The sequence below is a fragment of the Acinonyx jubatus genome, chromosome B4 (genome assembly GCF_027475565.1).
Source record: "Acinonyx jubatus isolate Ajub_Pintada_27869175 chromosome B4, VMU_Ajub_asm_v1.0, whole genome shotgun sequence".
Lineage (NCBI taxonomy): Eukaryota > Metazoa > Chordata > Mammalia > Carnivora > Felidae > Acinonyx > Acinonyx jubatus.
The window spans coordinates 125,621,459-125,644,167 of record NC_069387.1 but is presented as its reverse complement, the minus strand read 5'-3'; the positions used below and the strand labels follow the sequence as shown (position 1 = coordinate 125,644,167).

Below are 22,709 nucleotides of genomic sequence, written 5' to 3'. Positions count from 1 at the left end.
GGCCTTTGCGCCCTTCCTCTTCAGCACTGTACCATAGATGGTGAGTGAGTGAGTGAGTGAGTGAGTGAGTGAGTGAGTGGACAAGCCACCAACACTGCTTAGCCCGGAGCCCAGCTGAGTCTTTGCACAGTCCTCCCGGCCTGACGGCCCCTCGTCGCCCGGGCAGGTCATTCACTGGAACTCCCCCAAGAAGCTGCGGGTGAAGAACAAGCACGTGGAGTTTTTCCGCAACCTCTACCTGACCTTCCTGGAGTACGACGGGAACCTCCTGAGACGAGAGCTGTTCGGCTGCCCCAGTGAAGCCGATGTCAACAGCGAAAACGTAAGTGGCTCGTGGGGCCTGGGGGTGCAGGGCAGGGCCCCCGAGATACACAAGCCACCACCCTTGCCCCAGGCGGTGGGGGAAGCAGGTGAGTCAGCACATCCCTGCCGTGCTCCCCGCTGCGGGTGTAGAAGGGCCGTGCAGGCCCAGACGGGGTGAGGTCGGAAGTGAGTGTCCAAGCAGAGGAATCAGGACGAGCCGAGCGCCAGTGAAACAACAGATGCCGTGTCTCTCCATAGCCAGGAAACTCTGACATCCTTGTGGACTTGGCAGCCACAGGGGAGACCCTGGCTTCAGTGGTCAGTGCCCGGGGGGCATCAAAGATTTGCACAAGTAGCTGGCTCCTTTAGGGTTAGCAGAGGTGAAGAGAGTGTTAGGTACGTGGCATGGCTAACACCTCTACTTTCCTGTCTCTTCACTGTTTATAATCGTTTATATGTTCTGTCTCCTTTGATGTTTGTAGAAACCCTCTCCCCGCCCCCCATCAGAGTTGAGAAGTTGAGGCACAGAGAGGTTAAGCAGGTTGCGCACAGCAAGCAAGGGGCGAAGTTGACAGTGACTTGAAGTTCTGGAGAGCAGGAAGGGGGGAAGCAGCAAGCTGTCATGGAAAAAGCAGGGCATGTAGGGTCAGGCCGACCTGGGTTTGGCTTTAACTCCTTCCAGTTACCAAGTATGTGACCTCTGGCAAGTTATTCGACCTCTCTGTGCTTCCATTTCCTCAACCGCCAAATGGGGACAAAAACCTTAGAGGCGTGTTTGAGACTAAGCACAAAATTGCATTTGAAGCACCTGGTTCAGCGTCTGCTGTGTTAGACGCTCAATAAATATTTCCTCCCTTGCCTTGACCCTTAGTATTAGACACAGAAGTAACTTGTTCATGTAGTCAGTTGACAAACATTTACTGAGGGCCTTCTTATGCTGAGCACTGAGTATTCGTAGGTAAAAAAAGGACGATGGTCCTTGCTCTCACTGTGCTAATATTCTTATGGGGGAAACATAGTTGATAACTACAAGAACATTCAGGAAAAATGATCAGCCAGTGGGAAATACTACATAGTACTGAGCATATTAATGACGAGCTGGCTACTCCGCTGGTTTGCAGGGTCTGGAGGGCTTCTTTGAGGAGGTGATGGTCCATCTGAGACCTGAGTGACAAGACAGAGCCAGTCATGGAAGAGCGAGGGATCAAAGCCACAATGAGACCCCTCCTCACACCTGTTAGAATGTCTATTCCCAAAGAGCAAAAGGTAACAAGAATTGTTGGGGATGAGGAGGAACCAGGATGGTTGGTTGAACGTACAATGCTGTGGCCGCTGGGGGAATCAGTATGGCAGTTCCTCAAGAAATTACAAATAGAACTGTCCCATGACCCAGTAATCCCACTCTGGGATGTGTCCAAAAGAATTGAAATCAGGATCAGGATCTCCAGGCAGTGTCTGCATTGCCATGGTCGCTGTGGTATTACTCTTGACGGCCAGAGGTGGAAATGACCTACCTGCCCGTCGACAGACGAGTGGATAGAATGTAGTGTATATATACGATAGAGTATCGTCCAGCCTTCAAAAATAAGAGGAAATGTTAGCATTCGAGACAACGTAGGTGAACCAGGCAGATATGATGCCAGGTGAAGGAAGTCAGTCCCAGAAGGATAAATACTGCATGATGCCTCATGTATGTAGATGCATCTAAAATAGTAAAAGCTGGAGATGTAGACCACAGAATGGTGGTTACCAGGGGGCAGGGGGAGGGGCCGTGGGGAGCCATTGTTCAGTGGGTGTAAAGTTAGTTGCACGGCATGAATGAGTCCCAGAGACTTGCTGTACAATGTAGTGCTTACAGTTAACAGAGTATTGGGCGCTCAAACGTTTTAAGAGGTAGACCTCATGTTAAGTGTTCTTAACACACACATACACATACACACACACTCAAAATCTAAGAAGGTTTTGGGGGTGATAGATTTGTTTATTACCTTGATTGTAGTGAAAATACATGAACGAATGTAGCGTATGTCCAAAGTCACCAAATTGTTATCATTATGTGTAATTTTCTGTCTGTCAATTATACTTCAGTAAAGCTGGGGGGGGCAGAGGTGGAAGGGCAAAGGAAGTACATTCCGGGGGGGGGGAATAGCCAGTGCAAAGGCCCTGGGGTAGGGCCAGGCCCACACGAGGACCTGAAGGATGGCCAGGGTGGCCAGGGGCTGGAGGGGGAGGAGGAGAACACGAGAAGCTGAGCAGCAAGAAGGCAGGAGGCAGATTGGAAGGATGTTGTAGGCAGGCTAAAGAGTCAGGATTTTATTTTGTTACTATTATTGTTATCGTTTATATTCTTATCTTGGATGTCATGAGAATTCTTTTAGGCTCCCAGTGGCAGGGGAGGGTGTGTGTGGAAGGTCTGGAGGATGCGCTCGGCTGGACCTTTATCAGGACAGCTGGTCCCAAGGCCCCCCTGCCCTCTAGTATTTGACCCCTGAGTCACAGTGGACTCCCCTCAAGCTCTGGCCCTCCTCTGCATCACCCCATGCCTTTGTCAGTGTCTGCCCTTCCCTACCACTGGCAGTAGAGGAAAGAAGACCATTAAGCACTTGAACTCTGGCTTGAATTCTGGGAAGCACTTAGAGGTTTCGACAGACACCGTGTTCTGGTTTTTCCTTCCACTCTCTAATCAGTATTTGCCATCATTGTCAACATCTAAGTGCCCATTCGGCACTTTTGTCCCCAAATACTAAATGGAAACTGTTCTCTTGCCTTTGTTTCTTCCTGCATAGAAGAGGCTCAAATAAAAAGCCTTGCAGGATGAAGCCATCGGTTAGCTGTCCCTATCAGTGAGTTCCCCAGGTGCGCTCTTCTGTGTTTTAGGAGGTGAGACTCCCTTTATAAATGACCCACCTGGTTCTCCTACCACCAGCTTCCCCCGGAGGGTCATCAGGGTGGGGAAGTCATCAGTGGTCCTTCTCAGAATTTGTAGCCACATTTATTTGCTCGACAAGCAGGTGTGAATGCCAGCCATCTGCCAGACCATGCAGGACACCGGGGTTGAACTCAGAGGCTGGCCCAGTCCCTGTACGTTAAGTCACTTGCTGTGCAACAAGTGTTAGCGCTGCCAAGGGGGTGGTCTCTCCGAGTAGAGGGAGGGCCACAAAGGAGAGAACAGCCCTCTCGATTGCTCACTGCAGCTGTTGTCCCAAACACTCTGCCCTTGACTGTGCACTAGCCACACCCACCTCCTTCTGCTCCTTCTGCTCCAATCTCCTTCCCATGGCAGGGCCTTTGTGCTTGCTTCCTTCTGCCTGGAACACCCTGCCCCCAGGTGCCCAAGTGTCTCAGATGTGGCGTCCTCAGAAACTCCCCTTGACCTGCCCCTAACCTCAAGTAATGCTTCAAGTCACTGTCTGTGATGTGCTCCATTTTCCTTTCATCTGAGCACATGCTACTGTCCACAATTAGTTGGTTCATACAGTTGTTTCTTTTTTCTTCTTCTTTTTTCCCTAATAGAAGACCAGAATATAAGACCTTTAGAGACTTCGTCTTGTTCCTCTCTTGGGACTCCTTCCTCTAGCAGAGAAGCAAGGACCTCATAAGCACTTCACAAATATTTATGGAATACTTGAACAAATAAGAGAGATGAAGGAAGTCCCAGGTAAAGGACCGAGCGGATAAAAAAGCAGGGCATTCACAGAGAACGTGCTGGCAGCTGGTATCCTGGAGCACAGACGTGTTGACAGTGATAAAGGATGAAACTGATTAGAGGGACCTTGGCTGCGCTTAGGAGTTTTGACTGACCTGTCAGTAGTGAAGACCCACTAAAGGGCTTTAATCAAGGTCACATTTATATTTGAGAGAAATCGCTCCATATAGAGAATACAATAAGAGGGACAGGCTGGAGGCTGGGAGGCCAGTTAGACCATTGCCACATCCCAAGCAAAAGTGGAGGTGGGGCTCTGACCTAGGGCAGCAGCAGCAGGGACAGAGGGAACAGCTCAGAACGGGGGAGCAGTAAAACTAGCACTCTAAGTCAAGAGGACAGGTTCCTGTGCCCTGCAGCTGCCAGGTTCCTCTGGCTGAGCCCGCCCCCAGTGGCAGGGGCGGGGGCAAGGAGAGAGGCTGTAACATTGTGTCCCTGGAAAGGCGTCCCTGTAGGGAGTTCCAGCCCTGGCCCTCTAGCATGTCAAGTGTCACCGGCAAACACAGCCAGAAGGAAAGGGTAAGATCTTGGACGTGGGCTGAAGCCAGATACTCCCAGCTCTGTGGGAACAGGTCATTAGTAGAGCTTTGACAAGTGCAGTCTTGAAGAAATGAAGTCGGGAACCTCTTCATGGGACTGCAGGTCCCAGAGGGGAGAGGGCTCCAAAGGGAGTATCCGCTGGGCAGATAGTTCAAACAGTCACTGGCCACAGGACTAGTGATCCAGGGGGAGTGTTGCAAATCGCAGCCTGCTCTAGTGAGGGATGCAGACACGCAGGGGTCGTTCTTCAGTGTGAGAAGTGACAGAGCAAGGTTGTGCTTCGATAGTACACGAGAAGGCCATTCCATACACTACAGGAGAGCAGGTGCATCAGCGAGACCTTCCTGGAGGAGGTAAGAGTTGAAGGCCAAAAAAGGAGGAATGAGGGGGTACAGAGAGTAGACCTGGTGGGAAGGAGGGAACAGCACAGGCAGTGGAGACCAGAAGTGAACACAACAGGGCACATGCAAAGGAAGGCAATGTGAACATAAAAAGCCACACGAATTCACTATTATTTCTTCACTGGGGCGGTGATGAGAAGACAGTGGGCTCCCTCATCACAGATCACTCATTCAGCGGACATATGACTCAGAGAATTCATGCGAGGCCTCCGAACCTCAGTTCACCATCAGACAAGTGGGGACAGTGATGCCTTTGTCACAGTGTTTTATGCATAATTTATGTTAAATCACCAAAAACGGGACTCAGCACTAGGAACACAGCATTCACTGAGGTGCATTTTTTCACCAATTGCAATTCCAAATCCCTCTGATACTGAGTCCAAATCTGTTGTTCCACAAATGGTTTTCAGATTTTATGAACATTTTTCCCGGGCAGGCCTGGCAGAGAGAGGAACATAGCGTTGCTTAGAGCCCTTGCTGTAAAACATAGCAAGGGACTATCACCTTTGCTCTGGGCCAAACAATCCCAAATGGATTTCCCACCAGGTAGGAGATTCTGGGTGAGAAGGAGAGCCCATTTGGCTGACTTTGCTGCCAAAGAGTAAATACATTCAGAACCCAATGTGATGGAAGGAGCAGACCCCCATTTTAGACTGTGTTTGAGGTTCTTGCTTGAGGACAAGATGGTTTGGTTTGAAGAACAGGTTCCATCTGTGGTTTAGATGAACAGCCGATGGGACACACAGTCTCCCCTGTCCCATAACATCTCTCCCTGGAACCAATAATTTATGTAATGCAGTAAGCATTCAGTGGGCATTGGTTGTTATCTGAAGTTCCAGTGGAGTCCAGAATTCTTTACCTTAGCATTTCCGTCCCTTTTCCTCAGCAACCCCGTCCCTCAAGTGTATCCAGGAAACCCTGGGGCTCCTCAGAACACCGTTGGATGATCACAGACACTCCCCACCCCTAATCCATGCAAAAATCCTTCTCCAGCAACTCTAACAGGCTTGCATCTGGCCTCTGTTGGAATCCTCCCAAAGACAGGGAGCTCATCACCTACAACAGCTTACTCCACTGTTGGAAAGCTCCAGATGCTAACCTGTTCTTCCTTATGTTGAGTGTAGCCTTCCCTTCTGAGTCCTGTCCTCTAGAGCAATGAAAATAAGGATACACCCCTGCTGTCCCTGACAGCCTACCAGATAGGGTGGCGTGTTTCCATACACTGGTGATTCAGAAACCGGCAACTCTCCCTAAGCATTGCATTTGTAAAGTGATGTTTTATCATCAAGAGTGCCTTGTTCTACCTAAGGGAATTTTCCAGATAAAGGAAGCTCACCTTTTCAAATGCAGAACCATTAGAACACAGGTGTGTTCATCAGTTTGGATGGGAATCTTCGTAAAGTACACGTGCTTCCTTTAATAACTAAAGTATACTAACCTCAGTTTACAATTTTCAGTGACTTAGGCGGCACTGACTAGACTGAGGAGGCAGGAATTGGCCAGAGGAAGGAGGATGCTGTTTATCCTGGCAGAAAATGGCCTCAGACTCTCCTGCTTATTCTGCAAGTTCTTTTCTGACAGCTGTCACTTTGAGTTCATCAGCTTCAGAACAACCTTTTCTGGGCTCACCTCCCCGTTCATCCATCCCCTGGCAGCTGAAGGAAAAAAAGTAAAAACAATTATATGTAAGTCAGAAAGACCCTAGTAAAAGAATCACACATTATTGTGTGAGAAGTTAAATTATGAAACATAGCAAACATCCACAATGTGCCAAAAAAAGAAAAAACAACAAAAAACTGGACACTGATGAGTTTTCACCTTTATGTGGAATTGTAAGTCAATGGACATTGCAGACTTGGAGCTTCCTTAGCACATGTCCGCAGCAGACATCACTAATCAATGACCCCTCTCTTTGTACTTGGGCTCAGCCCCATCCCCAGCATCCTCGCCAGGACAGCGCTTCAGGAAACCAGCCCCGGTCTCCAAGTGATGACATAAGAGATGCTGGAGCCTGTTGAGTCTCCCTGTGCCAGGCATTAGTCACTCTAGTGTCTCCTAAATGGGGACAGCTCTCTGTGTGGCTTCAAGACTTTTATCTGCTTTTTCTAGCAGCCTCTGCCAATTGGGGGTTTCCTGCAGAAAGGGAAATGCAGCTTTAATCTTCACTGCAGTTGAGGGAGGTAGGCTTTATGAGTCACATTTCACAGATAAGGAAAGCAAAGCTCAGAAGGGATGAGTTACTTGCTCAAAGTCAAACAGCTCCTAAGTGGTGGGGCCATGATTGGAAACCAGGTCTGTCTTACTCAGGAGTGATGAACTGGGGCCGTGATTCCCATGTGGATGGAGCTCCGTATAGAAAATGAACATAATGAGAACTGCAGGTTATTCGGTGACTGTCCTCATGGTTTTTACTTATCACCACTTCTTACTCTTAGGCGAACCCTGCAAGGTAGTTACTGTCTCCATTTCTGGAGAAGGAGGTAGCGGGTCCGAGGAATCAAATCATGCAACAGGTTGATGGCAGCGCTGGAACCTGTATGCAGCTTGACCCACAGCCGAGTGGCCTTTCTACAAGTATTTAAAACACTCCCCGATCTACAAGTGTCGTACCTGCCCTCTACCCCAGCATCCCTGTCTCCCAGGGCTCCTGCCTTTATTTTTCCCCACAGCACTTCTCACCACTAGATATATTATAATCTTGACTTTTTTATTTTGTTGATTATGTCTCTCCCCGCTAGACAGGAAGCTCTGTGACTGCAAGGATTTTTGTCTGTTTCATTCATCAGTGTATCTTCATGCCCATAAACGACCGCCTGGCACCTGGTATGTGTTCAGTAAATTTTGGCAAACACATGAGCTATTATAAGTCCTTCTCTGGAAGCACCTGTGGTGTACTGGAAGGACCCCTGTGCTCGAAATCAGAACAACTGGCCTGAAGACTAGATATGGGGCTTTAGGTATAACTCTCACCTCCCATGGCCTCAATGGGCTCACCTGTAGAATGGTCCATAATAAATAAGCCCAGCTCAGGCTGTTGTGCGGGTTGATGGGTTTAAGGTGTGTGGACTACTGCACATCCACAGGAGGCCAGGTTCGGCGCGCTGGCCAGAAAGCTTGTCCTGACACCTTCCCTTCCAGCTGCTCTGAGAGCGCCCCCTCGCCTCTGAAAGGACGGTTTCCAGACTCAATGCCCTCATCCTACGAGGGTGGCAGGCTGCCTGTGTGGGCCACGTTCCCTCATACCAAGCCCACCAAAAAGAAAAGACCACAGCATCACCGTGGCTCAATTAGAAGTTAAAAATAAAGACATATATAAGTGGATTCTATAAACACTTTACAGCATCCGTCTGCGTGGCAGGGCCGGGGAACAGATGGCTCTGGAAACAGCTGTATCCCAGAGAAACCCCAGAGGAAAAACCAGAATGCATTATTGCCCTCACGTGCGAGCTGCATGTCACCAGCTCTTTGCTCACGTGGTGGGCAGAAGAGCCCTTGGGTGGATGGCACCAGGGCCCTAAGACAGGCTGCCCAAGGCCAGCCTCTGGTGGCCCTCCACAGGCATATTCCGTTCTGGAGGAGCCCAGAAGGATCACAGTGTTTGCCTGGGAGGCGGGGGCAGGGAGAAGAGGAGGAGCCACGGGGTCCTGGTGCTCAGGGGATGTGTCTGGGTGCTAGGCACGCCATGGTGGCCTATCTGCTTTGTTCCCGTCCAGCTCCAGCGTGCACGCATCCCTCCTTCCCGCCCCAAGGCTCTGGCTGGAATCTGTCCCAATGTGCCAGGTGCTCTCCCTTCATGTGCTTTTTTTTTTTCCATGTGTATTTCTTTTTGAGAGAAAGAGAGACAGAATGTAAGCAGGGGAGGGGCAGAGAGAGAGGGAGACACAGAGACTAAGAATCCAAAGAGGCTCCAGGCTCTGAGCCATCAGCACAGAGCCCGACGCGGGGCTCGAACCCACAAGCCGTGAGATCATGCCCTGAGCCGAAGTCGGCTGCTTAACTGAGTAAGCCGCTCAGGTGTCCCTCCCCTCGTGTGCTTTTGCAGCAGCTCCCTGCCTTCTTCTCCTGGACTTTTTCTCCACTGGCCAGCTCCTGGTGCCGTACCTAATAGGGCAGCTCTGGAGCAGGGTTGCCGCATGTAAAATCTTAGGAATACTAAATATGAGATTTCAGGCCATTTACTTAAACTCTTTGTGCCTCAGTTTTCCCTTCTGTTAAATGGGCATCGTAACTAGTGCTGCCTGATAGGCTCAGTGAGAACTAAATATAAGAGAGCTGAGGAACTTTGGGCACCGTGACACACAGCACATGCCCACCCCCCCCCCCCCCACACACACTAGGTTTTGTTGGTATTTTGGATACACAGCATTGTAATTGCTAACTTGCTCATTTATTTCCCCACCCAGACCCTATGAACAGTTTAGATGTAGAAATGGGTTCATTCCCCATTCCTAGCACACAGCTTGGTGCATAATAAGCACCTATTCATTGTGTGTGTCACATACGAATTAATACTGATAACCTGGGTGGGAGGAGACCAGGCCTTGTCCTCATTATTTTCCTCAGAGCCTGAGTTCTGGGAAGACTCCCTGAATGGACCTAAACCCATGCCTTTCCCATCCCACAAAAACAGGAAAGTGGCGCATGGGTTTTTTTCCTTAGTAGATGTTTTGAGTTCCTGGAACTTTGTTGATTAATACACACTGCAGACAGCCAGTGTGAGCTAGTAATCTTTCTCCCTGTCTGTGTGGTTTAATAAAGCCTAATTGCTTCACGGAAAACCACAGGGAAGAGCCTTGAGGTAGGTTTCAGGAGACGTGCGTTAGAGCCCAACTTCTCGGAGCAAATCTCTGGGGCCCTGGTTTCCTCATCAGTCACCTGAGGGCAATAGGGCAGCCCCACCTGTCTCATTCAGAGATTGAGAGGAACACATAAGGCCATGGGTGTCGAGGCCATAGAATACCGAAAGTAAGTTGAAAGTATAAAGCAACATTCTGGAGTGTTATTTTACCCACCAGGTATCCACCTGTGCTGCCAAGGCATCCGAAAGAGAAGTGTCCTAAGAAGGAATAGACTTCTTACTTGGTCTGTTGGATTCTGTCTTCATCACTCAGTGGCTAGAAGAGGCAAGTAGGCTTGTTAGTTAAAGTAACACAAGCAATTGTAAAATGGGTTCAGCATGCTAGCTGTTTATTACTCACAAAAGTCCAAATGGATGTTTTTGATTGGCCGGTGTGTTTTTTCCAGGTTTAGGGACCCAGACTCCTTGCATCTTGTGGCTCTTCCTTCCGTGGAGCTTTGAACTCTACTGGAAGCCCTTGCTCTCTCTGACAGAGGTGCATAAGTTAGCCTTGAAAGTGGTGCCCAGAGTAGCCAGAACCTGCCCACATTCCACTGACCAGACTTTGCCATGCAGTTAGCTTACCTGCAGGAAGGTTGGGAACACAGCCTGGTTGTGCACCCAGGAAGAGAAGAGAACATGAATATTGATGAACGCAGAAGGTCTCTGCCACTGTGGGGAATACATGTGTTCAGTCTCCTATAGTCACAGAACTATCTAGCATTAGAACTAGAAAGAGTCCCAGAGATTGATTAACAAGGTATTGTAGTGACTTGATCACTTACAAGGACTCAAAGGAAGTACACCTGGAGGTAATATCCCAGCTCCGTCCACTCACTGTGTGACCTTGAACAAGTGGCTATACCCTTCAGATGATGAATGCTTTCATCTGTAAACAGGCAGATAGCTGTCCCTAACCCATGGAGTCTGTGTGAGTATTAAAAGAGAAAGTGTCTGGGGTGCCTGGGTGGCGCAGTCGGTTAAGCGTCCGACTTCAGCCAGGTCACAATCTTGTGGTCTGTGAGTTCGAGCCCCGCGTCGGGCTCTGGGCTGACGGCTCAGAGCCTGGAGCCTGTTTCCGATTCTGTGTCTCCCTCTCTCTCTGCCCCTTGCCCGTTCATGCTCTGTCTCTCTCTGTCCCAAAAATAAATAAACGTTGAAAAAAAAATAAAATAAATAAAATAAAAGAGAAAGTGTCTGCAAAGCTCCCAGCACGTTTGCTGACCCTAGTGAGCATTTGATCCTTGAGAGCTCTTTTATGAAGCCCAAACTCTTGGTCTTATGAATCAGGGAAATGACTTGGTCAAGGTCACATAGAAAATGGATGTCAGAGAGATTAGGTCTCAGTTTCTGGTTATCCCCATAACCTCTCTCTGTAGTTTTGCCTGACTTTGAACAGAAGGCCATTAGGCCAGAGCCATGGACGCACTTGCAACCCCTCTGAATCCTCAGGAATGACCAGCCGTCATCTCTGACAGCTCAGAGGTCAGTCCAGGCCACTGTCTTTAAGGATGGGAAGAAATAAATGCAAAGTGCTTAAAGGGCCATTTTCCCTTGAGTCCAAATCTCCCTGTGCCTCAGCTGGCTGCCCAAAGAAGCAATTTAGCAAATGCATTTTATCTCAGGAGAAATCTGTCTTTTGTTTCTGTGACTTGCTTGTCAGGAGCCCCCTGCTCCTTCCCCCGTGGCCAGAGTACGGAGTGCGGGCGCATGCAGGCCCTGTTAATGAAAGCCCTCCCTCCAGCCCAGCATCTCCCTGGAGAAATTACGCCTACCCTGGGTGAAAAAGAGGTAGTTTTAAGCAGTTTTTAAGCTGTTCCAGTCTTCCCCTTGAGATAACATCAACCATGCAGTCAGCACTAAGAATTCCTAGATTAGAATTTGGAAAGGTACATAATGGAATCATAATAACATTGCTTAGGTTTTGTGTAGCACTTTACAGTTTATAAAGCACTTTTACACACATTAGTTCCTTTGATAAAATTGCAGGGAATTTGTTAAATACAGAAAAGTATAAAGAAGCTAATAAAATTCATCTGTGAATCCACCAGTCGAGAGAAAAGCTTTGGTTAACATTGTAATGTGTTCCCTTTTGTCTGTTTTCTGTGTGGCTTTTTGTTTGTCTTTTTGCTGTATTGGGATCATACTGCATACGCATTTTTGTGGCCTGCTTTTTCATGGAGGATTGTGTCTTCCACCATTTCCCTTGATCCTTGTATCTATCCCCTGGAAGAGGAGTCACCACACTGCGAAGATGTCCCTGGTGTGAGGTCTGAAGACTGGATTCTCAGTCTGGACTGCTCCTTAGCTGTGTAACTGGCAGATAACTGAAACCCTCTGAGCCTCAGTTTCCTCCTTGGTAAAACGGATGTGTGCTAAAGGATTAAATTAATAAAACAATCCACCTGAAAACATTTAGCACCGCACCTGGCCCAGAGCAGGTGTTTCACTCCTGTTAGCTGAGCAAAGGTACAGACCACCATGTTGATAATGAATAGAACATTAAAGCTCAAGGAAGGCAACAGTATTCCCTAGACCCTACCCCTTAAGCCACAGGTGACCTAGGGATGGATGCCACTGAACCACATTGTTGTTACTATGAAGTTCATAGAGGCTACTTATCCCTCAGGACTATTGGTAGACCCTCCCAACTTGGTCAGACCATGCTTTGAGAGTTCTGGAAGCGTCACTGGTCACTGTTCCCTTTTTTAACCTGAGTACATGGCTATGAGTACATGTAGTAGAGACTGTGTGAACATTCAGGATGCTCTAGATGTTCTAGGTACAGGAAATTCAGAGATGAATGGGCTACAGCCCCTGCCTGGAGGAGCCATTTACCTTGGGATGGTTTTTGCCCCTAACTCAAGGGTATGTGCCTGCATAAGTAAAGAGAAACCCCTATACACCCATGCATTTCTTATGTTCTGCCCACTAATTTCCTTTCTCACATGATCAAAATAACCTTCTCTTTTTAAAGCTCATCAAAGACGCTTTTCTCCATGCACACATGTGTGGCCACCTTTACACACATGTCCACATCTATCCTCACATGCGACCCCACACCTGTCTTCACTGAACCAGAAGCCATGCACTCCTGTCAACACATTAAAAAACACCACACAAATCAACCCCCACCCCCGCCCCAAACAACCCTGCTTTTGCAAAGAACTTTGCAGATGTATATTCTCTGAAAGGGAATAATTGCTTGTGTTCTTTTGCAGTGTGGGTGGGAGAGGAGGAGGATATGAGTTGGTTAAGTTTCCTCTTGGGGGGTGACACTGTGGTTTCTAGGTATATTTGGGTTCCTCAAGGAGGAGGAGGTAGGGACTGTGTTTGACAGAAGTGCTATCCAGGCTCACCCAGCCCCTGCCTCCCCTGCCCTCCCTGTACTGTCTCCTTCAGGTGGTGGTTGAGGATGGAAAGCATCCACCCACGTGTCTCCCTTTCCTAACTGTGATAACAACCTTGGTAATAGACAGCGTTGGCTGTGTCTTTACTTCCCTCCAAACACTGTACTCTGCATATGCAGGATCTCTTGGAGTCCTCCTACAGCCCCCTGGGGTAGTTACTATTATCAACCCCATTTTACAGTTGAGGAAGTGGAAGCTCAGAAGGGTTAAGCAGGTCACCCAAGATTGTAGAGGCGGGAGTGGGATAGAACCAGTAGCCTCGGCCACTGTGCTGCATCTGCTTCTTGACCCAAGGCTGAGTGAGCATCCTTCCCGGAGAGGCAGCTTGGTGGCAGACCCAGGTTCGGCCTCCCCGAGTGACCTCAAGATCTCGAAACTGCTTTTCATCTGTCAGATGAGGCTGTACATGCCTCATTGGAGGGCTCCAAGGGATCACATGCACCCGCCACCTTGCAGAGAGCCTGGTGCATGCTTGTTTGCTGTCCAAAACGTTTTCAGCCATTACAGACCCTTGAACTGCAAATATAGGAGCAAATAAAGGGCTTAAGAAGGATCACCTTCTATGTATAGCATTAGAGGATATGGAAGGAAAATTAGAAGGACAGGCCTTAATGCACAATGATTACAGTGTATGTGCAGCAAACATTTCTCATGTGTGCAGCACATGAATATTAAGCACCTGTCATGCAATGGGCACAGTGCTAAGGGCAATGGTAAAGTGTCACCATGGCGCCATGGAAGTTACCCTTGATTAATTTCGGTTCAAACTAATGAGTGCTTTAGCAGAGTTATGAATCAAGTGCTCTTGGGGCACAGAGAAGTGGACCCAGCTCTACCTGGCAGGGCCAGCTAGGGTCTCACAGACAAAGTGTCCTCCATTTCCATCCCCCAAAAAGCTTCTCTCCTGCTTCTGCCCAGTCCATCTACTCTGCCCCCACACGTCCACTGATCTAATTTCTATCCCTGCTGAAGTTCTTTTACTTTTCATTGTAAATCTTTACTTTACTTTTTTACTTTACTTTTCATTGTAATTCTTTGTCAGTGAAGTAGACACAGGCGGGAGAAAAGCATCAGCTCACACAAAGGCACTGCCGCATTTGGATTTCAGTACATTCTGCCCTGTTATCTGAAATTGTTGTACTAGGTCATCTACCAAAAACATTTTTCTGTTTATAAGAAGTTTGTGGTTGCTTGTATGTTTGTTGATGATAACCACCATCATTCTCAGCTGAGAGAGGCTTGTTTCTCAGATCGTGAGATCTTCATGGCCTTCATTTCTTCATCATGGCCTTTATAAAATTAAATTGCCAAGGAAACTAAAAGCAGTGATCCTGTCTTTCTATGTGTGACCCATCAACCATGTCTAATGAGTAACCACCTCAGGCAAGGGCAGGCTCCTGGCTCCTTGGGGCTTCCCTTCCTGGTCCCATACCCCTTTCTTCTATCTTTCAGCTCCAGAAGCAGCTCTCTGAGCTGGATGAGGATGACCTGTGTTATGAGTTCCGGCGAGAACGATTCACTGTCCACCGAACCCACCTGTACTTCTTACACTATGAGTATGAGCCCGCTTCAGACAACACGGATGTCACCCTGGTCGCTCAGCTCTCCATGGACAGGTATGCAGATGGGCCCTGCCTTCCCCACAGGGCCCTCCCTGCAGCTCTATACCCAGTCACACGGAGAAGGGAGATATGGCTTCACAGGCTTAGGCTCAGGTCACAGCCCTCTCCAGCCCTGAAACCCAAGGGCTCTTGTCTTCCAGTGAGGGTGGTGGTTTTGAGGATAGAGTAATAAGAATAGTGCTCTACTCAGACTATCTCAAGGAAGAAGGGGTGTGTTATAGGGAAACACATATTCTGGAACCACTGTCACTGCTGGAAAGCAAGTGCTGTTCCTTTTCCTTAGTGGATTGATGCAGCAAACATCCATCAACCCCTTATCAGGAAGTACTGATGTGATTCCACCCTTATGTGGCTTACACTCTAATGCACTGATTCTCAACCTTGGCTGGGGACAAATTGAATCATGTGGGGAGCTCTTAAATTCACCTTCAAGCTCTGTTGCACACCATTTAAGTAAGAATATTTGTGTGGTAGAGACCTTGCATTGTTTTAAGTTTGAGATGTGCAGCCAGGGTTGAGAATGTGGGGATAGTGGTATAAATAGCAACAAATAGTTGAGTAAAATGATTATAATTGTGATACGTGCTTGGAAGGAAAAGAGATTGATAATAACTATGATAAGAGAGGGACCTTCTTTAGGTAATGTGGTCAGGGGAAATCTTTATAAGGACGGGACATTTCTGCAGGGATCTAAAGGATGAGAAAAGGAGGCAGGTATGTGGGTTGCTGAAAGAAAAACGTTTCCAGGTGGATAAAATAGCGAGTGTAAAGGCCCTGTGGTGAGAAGGGTCTTGCAACATTCAAAAACGTGATAGAAGAGCAGTGGCTGAAGCCTAGCAGGAAAGTGGCATGAGAGTAAGATTATAGAACATTAGAAACTCACAAAATATTCAGATTTTATCCTAAGGGTGGTGAGAACTTAGTGAAGACATTTATACCAAGTTATATGATCCAGGTTAGGTTTTTGAAAATCTCTCTCTCTGGCTGCCAGGAGGTATATGGGTTCAGAGTCCTGAGGTCACGCATTCAAGGCTATACTTTTCTTTGCCTGGGTGTCCTATGTGTCTCCTTCCCACCTCGAGTGATCAGCTTTCTCTTTGATTTACACATGGCCCACAGTGGCTCCCTAGCCCCAGCCTCCTTCATATCATTCCCCCTCACCTCCCACAGTTGGGAAGGGAATTTGATTGGCTCACTCTGTCTTTGAGTCACCTTGGAGATGCCTGTCCAGCCTATGGATGAGATTCCATGGGGTTGTTTTCAGTATTAAAGGAGTTAATGCCTGTTTTCAGGATTAAAGGAGTTAAAACAGTACTTGGCACATTTGTTAGGTGTTCAATAAATGTCAGTTGTTATTAGCTGGGACTGATTGAAGACTGTACAAGCCAATGAAGGGGTAAGCACTCAGACATGAGAAGGTTCACACATAGTCCAAGGAGTGAGTGAGCGGAACCTGGCATCGAGAGACATCTGGAATGAGTCAAGTTCAGTGTGGCTTATGGAAGCAGGCTCCTCACTGTGGGAGTGCCACTGTGTGTTGGCGAATGCTTGCTTGTGGAATTAAGTGGCTCCATTGGTTGGGTGTTTCCTGGAGATGCACAGGCTCAGGGCTCCTGTGCAGAAATACACAGAACTTGCTGAGCATAACAGGTGGCAGGTAGAGATGAACTGGGACACAAGAGGAGAGCACAGAGGTCCTTGTACCAGCTCTGTCCTGACCTACCGTGTGACCTCAAGCAAGATTTTCCCTTCCTATGGCCTCAGTTTCCTAATCTCCAAAACTCGTGTGACCACTCAGCAAATATTGTGTCGGCATCTACTCCTGTGTTGTACCAGGCTTTTGTGAAGCTGGGGATATTTGTGAGAAGACCCCATGTTTGCCTTCAAGGAGTGTATAGCATATTCATGGCTCAGACGGTGTGTGTGTTATCTATTGTTGTAGAACAAACAACCACAGATGGAGCAGCTTAAACAGATACTTAGTATCTTCCAGTTTGGGAGATCAGGACTCTGGATACGGGCTGGCAGGGTCCCCTATTTGGCTCTCAGGACTGCAGTCCAGGTGTTGGCTGGGGCTGTGATCTCATGGGAGTCTGGGTCCACTTCCCAGCTCATTTGGCTTTTGGCAGAACTCAGTGCTAGGACTGAGGTCCCCGTTTCCTTGCTGGCTTTTGGGTTGAGGTCCTTCTGAGCAATAAAAGGCCACCCCTAGGTCTTAGCCTTGTGGTTTTCTCACAGCCTGGCAGCTTACGTCTTTCAAGCCAGCAGGAGACTCTGCAGTCTGTTATATCATGTAATCCATGGGAACAATATTCCATCCCTTTCTCTGGGTTTGGCTCACACTCAAGGGAGGAGGTTATACAGGTCTATATGTCAGGGGGGCAGGAGTTGGGGAGCCCAGCTTAGAATTCATCCTTAGAATTCTCACTATAGAGAAGATGCTATGAGAGGAGCCCCCATCCCAGCCTGGGGGCAGAGAAAAGAAGAGACAGGGAGTGCATCCGAAGGGAGGTGTTGCCTACGTTGAGCTGGAGGCTGAGTAGGTGGGCAGGAGAAAGCGCACAGGGAAAGAAGGAGGCTTCCGGAGGTGGAGCTAAGTGTATTCATGGGACAAAGAGGACCCCAGGCCCATGGGGAACACGCAGGCTCGAGTGTGGTTAGAGTTTCGGGGGTTGGTGAGGAAGAGGAGATCAGATGAACATGGCCAGGTAGGATTACAGAGGGGGTTGGGGATGCCAGGGCCGGTGCCCCCTGCCCCTGCTCAACCCTGTCAAGCTCCCTGTGAGGCTCCATAAGGGCCTGACCAAGACCTGAGCCCCAGAGTCACCCCTAAACTTCTCTGTCCCTTGAGCTCCTCACCCAGCCTTCGGTTGGGGTATGCACGCTCTCCCCTCACCAGGCAGCACTTTAGTGAGTGACCTGGCCATTCCAGTCTCCTCATTTCTTTTTCCTTTTCCTCTATGCCATTTAAAATGAAAATAAAATCGAATCCTTAATATTCATGCTGAATGATGTTTGAGATTGGCTTTCTATATTCTTCAGGCAGCATAAACGCACGTCAGGCCCCTCAGATGGGTTCCCTGAGGCTCAAATACTGTAATCTGCCCAGGTGAGTGAGTTTCAGACAATTCCAGGTTCTCAGCTCTCAGACCATCCCTGGTTTTCCTTGGTCCAGTTCATGCCTCCTGTTAATACATTCAGTTTATCAACAAAATATGCTGAATCAAGATTAGTAGCTATCTGGTACCTCCAAACTCAGGAGAAAATGAAAGAGGTAAATCTGGCATCCTTTCTAATCTGAATAAAGTGGTCTGACCTTGAATAATTTGGTCTCAGGAATCAGACACTGTGGGGTCTTGGTGGTACTGCCACTTCTTGACTTTGACCCTTGAACAAATCACCTCTTTTTTTTTTTTTTTAATGTTTTATTTATTTTTGAGAGAGACAGAGTGTGAGCGGGAAAGGAGCAGAGACAGAGGGAGACACAGAGTCTGAAGCAGGTTCCAGGCTCTGAGCTGTCAGCACAGAGTCCTATGCGAGGCTCGAACTCACGGACCGCGAGATCGTGACCTGAGCCGAAGTCGGACGCTCAACCGACTGAGCCACCCAGGTGCCCCTGAACAAATCACCTCTTAAGCCTTGGTTTCCTCATCTGTAATCTGGGAATGCTAATGACAGTAGCTCCCATCTAAGGTTGTTGTAATGATCAGGTGAGATAGTACATACCCAGGACTTAGCCCTGGTGTGTGGTCAGAAGCTCCTTACCATTTGATAGCACCGTTGGCCAAAATCTTAATATTTGTGGTAATGCACAAAAGGACACTCGTCTCACAAAGAGCTCTGGGTTCAAATCCCACCAACTCCATTACTCTTCAGCTGGTGATCTTGTGCAAGATCACCACTTGCACTTTGGTTATCTTTCTCCGTCTATAAAAAGAGTTAAAAAAAATATTTGCCTCATAGGGTCCCAATTAGGATTAAATGAGAGACTGTCTATGAAAGCCCTTGGCATATATTTGCCTTCAATAAATGCTTACAGATCTCAAAACCCTGACCACAGCATCTGCACATGGTATGTTTTTAGGAGAGGTGAAGTGATGTGGGAACAACAAAAAGAAACATCTGGGTTCAAAGCCCATTTGCACCACTTACTAGCTGTATGAACTTGAGCAAGTTACTTAGGCTTTTTGAGCCTCATCTTACTTATCTGTGAAGTGGACAATACTGTCAGGGTCACAGAGTGGTGTCAGGTGTTCTGAAATAAGAGGCTCTGGAGTGCTCAGTGAGATGTAGGTCTACAACAAATGCTAGTTTCCCTTTCCTTAGGTTGTTTTTTTTTTTTTTTTTTTAACCTCTATGCTAGCTATGGAATTCGCGATCTGGAATTTATAGACAACTAGAAAATTGTTTAAGTGATTAACACCCCACAGCCATCCTTCTGTATGCAGTTGCCATCAATAAAAGGATCCAGGCAAAACAGAACTGCTCCTGCTAGTGCTGGCTGGAAGCATCCTCCCAGCTGGGGCTGCAGGACCCCCGCAGGCCCCCCTCTCCCAGCCCTCTGAAAAGAAAACCCTGGCCCCTCTCGCATCTGCCACAAACACTGACCACAGAGACCTTCCCTTCAAAGCACGCACATCCCTCGGCATAGCAGGTGCATGATCCCCTCCTCTAATGTGTTGTGACAAGTGTTGCCATCCTAACAATACCCCAGAGAGCCCAAGGAGTTCCACACCCTAACGAGAGATGCTTAGCAGGACATAATAAAAAATTATAGAGCAGTACCACAAGCCGATGGAGACGGTAGGAATTCCTCCTTCCGCTTCATCCTACACATCCAATTATGATGCAGCAGGCTGACTGGTGCCTGTTGGATTGATTCTTAATTGAAGAAACATTCCGGGTGTGTTTGTAAACCTTTGAGTCAGAAGTAGGCCCTACGTGAACGCCACAACGAATTAGGGGAGCCGGCACACAGGCTCCCGTGTCCGGCTCCCTCTAGAATTCTGTTCAGAAAGAATGAATGTCGCCTGCCACAGCTATGAAACCGGCAGGTTTGCTCTCTCCCAGCACACGGGAGACGTCCCTCCCATCCTAGCAGCACACGAGAACGGTCGATAGGAGGGATTCTGGTCACAGCATCCTTGCCACCTGGCTAGGAGAGCTTGCTCTTTCGTGTTCCTTTGACAAAGTTATTGACATACTGAATATAGCTCCACGGAATCCTGTGGTTGATGGGTCTTCTCTGCCTTCTGTGAGTGGAGGAAGGGATGTTAGCTGAGGTGAAGGGGGCCCTGCTTTAGATCACCCAGGAGCCTGTTAGAGAGACAAATTCTTGGCCCCATCCAGACCTAGCCAACAGCAACCTCTAGAGTGGGGCCCAGGAATCTGTGTTGTAATAAACCTCCCAGGTGATCTTGAACATGCTTAAGTTTGAAAAGCATCGTTCTAGAGAGTGGAAGGTAATCCCTTCTCCATGTAACAGCCAGAGTGATCTTCTAATACAGATCTTCCTTAACGTCCAGTGGCTGGGGCTATAGCTCAGTAAACCCATCATAAGCTGAAAAGATCGTAAGTCAAACATGCATTTAATACACCTAACCTACCACACATCCTAGCTTAACCTCGCCAACCTTAAATGTGTTCAGAACGCTTACCTTGGCCTGCAGTTGGGCAAAACCATCTCACACACAGCCTATTTTATAATAAAATGTCGGATGTCTCATGCAATTTTTGGAATAGTGTACCAAAAGTGAGAAGCAGAATGGCTGTCTGGGTACAGATTGGTTGTCCGCGTATCAGTTGTTGACCCTTGTGACTGTGCAGCTGACTGAGTGTCGCAGCCACGGCTGCCCAGCATCACGAGGGAGCATCACACTGCATGTTGATACCCCGGAGAGGAAATGCAAATTCTAAACCCCAAGGATGGTTTCTACCGAATGCACCATCATAAAGTTTAAAAATTGTTTTTTGTTTTGTTTTTTAAATAATTGTTCTAAGTTTATTTATTTTGAGGAGGGGCAAAGACAGAGAGAATCGCAAGCAGACTCCGCGTGGTCAGCACAGAGCCTGATGTCAGGCTCGAACCTACCAACCGCGAGATCATGACCTGAGCTGAAATCAAGAGTCAGACGCTTGACCGACCGAGCCACCCAGGAGCCCCAAGTTGAAAATTTGTCAAGTCAGCCCATCATTAGCTGGAATCTGTCTGTACATCAGGTCACCATCTTTAAAACTCTCTGATGATTTCTCACCACATTCAGAACAGTATTACAGCAGCCCACCGTGGCCTTCCGGGCCCCGCGTAACCTGGCACCTGCCTACTCCCCAGCGTCTTCTGCCCTTCTGTCCCTCACTCACCCATCTTCCCTTTCTTCTTGCTTGAACATGCTATACCCAGTTATCCCAAAGGCTGCTCCCTCTCCTTGGAAAGCTTCTCGCCCTGACTCCTCAAGGCTGGGACCTTCTCCTTACCCAAGTCTTAAATTCATGTGCCCATCAGGCTTTCCCCGGCTAGCCGTCACAGTTACTCCATCCTGTTTCCTGTCTTGGTTGCCTTCTTTAGCCCTTCGCTCCCTCAGAATCTACTTTGGTTTGTTCTGTCTTTTCCCTCCACTGGAAAGAAGCTCCAGGAGCGCAGGAACCTTGTCTTTCTTGTTCATGGCAGGGCCCAGCACGTTCACCTGCACATTATAGATAATAAGTATCTGTTGGCTGGGTGCATGTTTGAAAGGCAGAAACAGAACCTAAGGAAGAGTACAGCTGCCATATATTGAGTACCTGCTGTGTACCTTGCTTTGTGCCAGATGCCTCATAGAAGCGTAGTAAGTAGGCTTGTCCCATGGTGGTTGTCACAAAGCTAGGGCCAAGCCCCACCATGTCAGCATGGTTTAACACCTGTGTTTGTGTCCTGTTGGAAGCAAGTCACGTGGCCATCCCAGAATCGGTGTGGGGAGTATTAGCCGAGGGTGTAGATTGAGAGTGAGGAATAAATTGTAGCCCTTTGGTGATCTACAGAGGTTATCACTGTCCACGCTGTGCACGTGTGGAAATGGAAGCTCAAAAGAACCATCATGGCTTGCTCAGGGATACTGACACAGCTCAGAATTCCCACCCAGTTCTGACTCCGGAACCCATGGTTGCACTGCCTCACCATGCATCCTGCCTTGCTCTGGTGAACCAAATTGGCTGTCTTGTAGGGAGTGAGTTCCCATGTCAGCAGAGGCTGACTGGCATTCTAGAATCCCTTCCAACCCAGTCTTACAGGTTTCTGACCTGGCTGTCTCCTTGCCTGCTCCCTTGATTCTAGACAGAGCACACGAGGCTTCCTGTCTCAGTAGGACTCCCTGGGGTGGCCCTGGCCTCAATCTAGCCCTTCCTGCCATTTCTTTGTCCTTTCCTGAGCCTTTGCCCTCCCCTTCCAGACATGAAGCAATGGTGGAAGTGGAGAAGAGCATGGGGCAAGAGAGTCGGGACCATGAGTCCTAGCGCTAACGAGCTCTTCCATTCGCTCACTACATGCTCGCCAAGCCAAGCCCCTCTCCGAGGCTGAGCTCTTTGATCATAAAGATGGCATAATCTAAGAAAACCTCTATGATTCTTGCCAAACTGAAAATTCCATAGTTGCAGAATGAACCTTTGTCTCTTGAACCTTTCTCCATCGTCCCCTGTCCTTGCTGTGACTTTATCTTCCAGTGTAAGAGACCAAAGAGCGACTCAGCACAGAACTTTGTGTGGACAAGAGCTGCACAGGGGGACCCTAAGGAACAGGTGTGGGACACGCAACCAGGAGGAGGGTCAAGAGAATGGCGGGGTCTTTGAGACAGACCCAAGACTGAGGAGGAGGAGGAGGAGGAGGAGGAGGAAGGAAGGAATGCACAGAAGCTGACACCA

The 22,709-nt window shown here is 48.3% G+C and overlaps 1 protein-coding gene across 4 annotated transcripts in view; it reads left to right on the top strand.

The window, feature by feature from the left end:
* LARGE1 (LARGE xylosyl- and glucuronyltransferase 1) overlaps positions 1 to 22,709 on the top strand; it is a 538,054-nt gene that overhangs the window by 481,221 nt on the left and 34,124 nt on the right. For 3 of the 4 annotated variants that reach the window (XM_053226710.1, XM_027070898.2, XM_053226711.1), the window contains exons 10-11: positions 167 to 322; positions 14,647 to 14,810. In XM_053226710.1, the coding sequence (XP_053082685.1) occupies positions 167 to 322; positions 14,647 to 14,810 (320 nt within the window). The remainder of the gene's footprint in view (positions 1 to 166; positions 323 to 14,646; positions 14,811 to 22,709) is intronic. The other variant, XM_053226712.1, reaches the window with a different exon arrangement.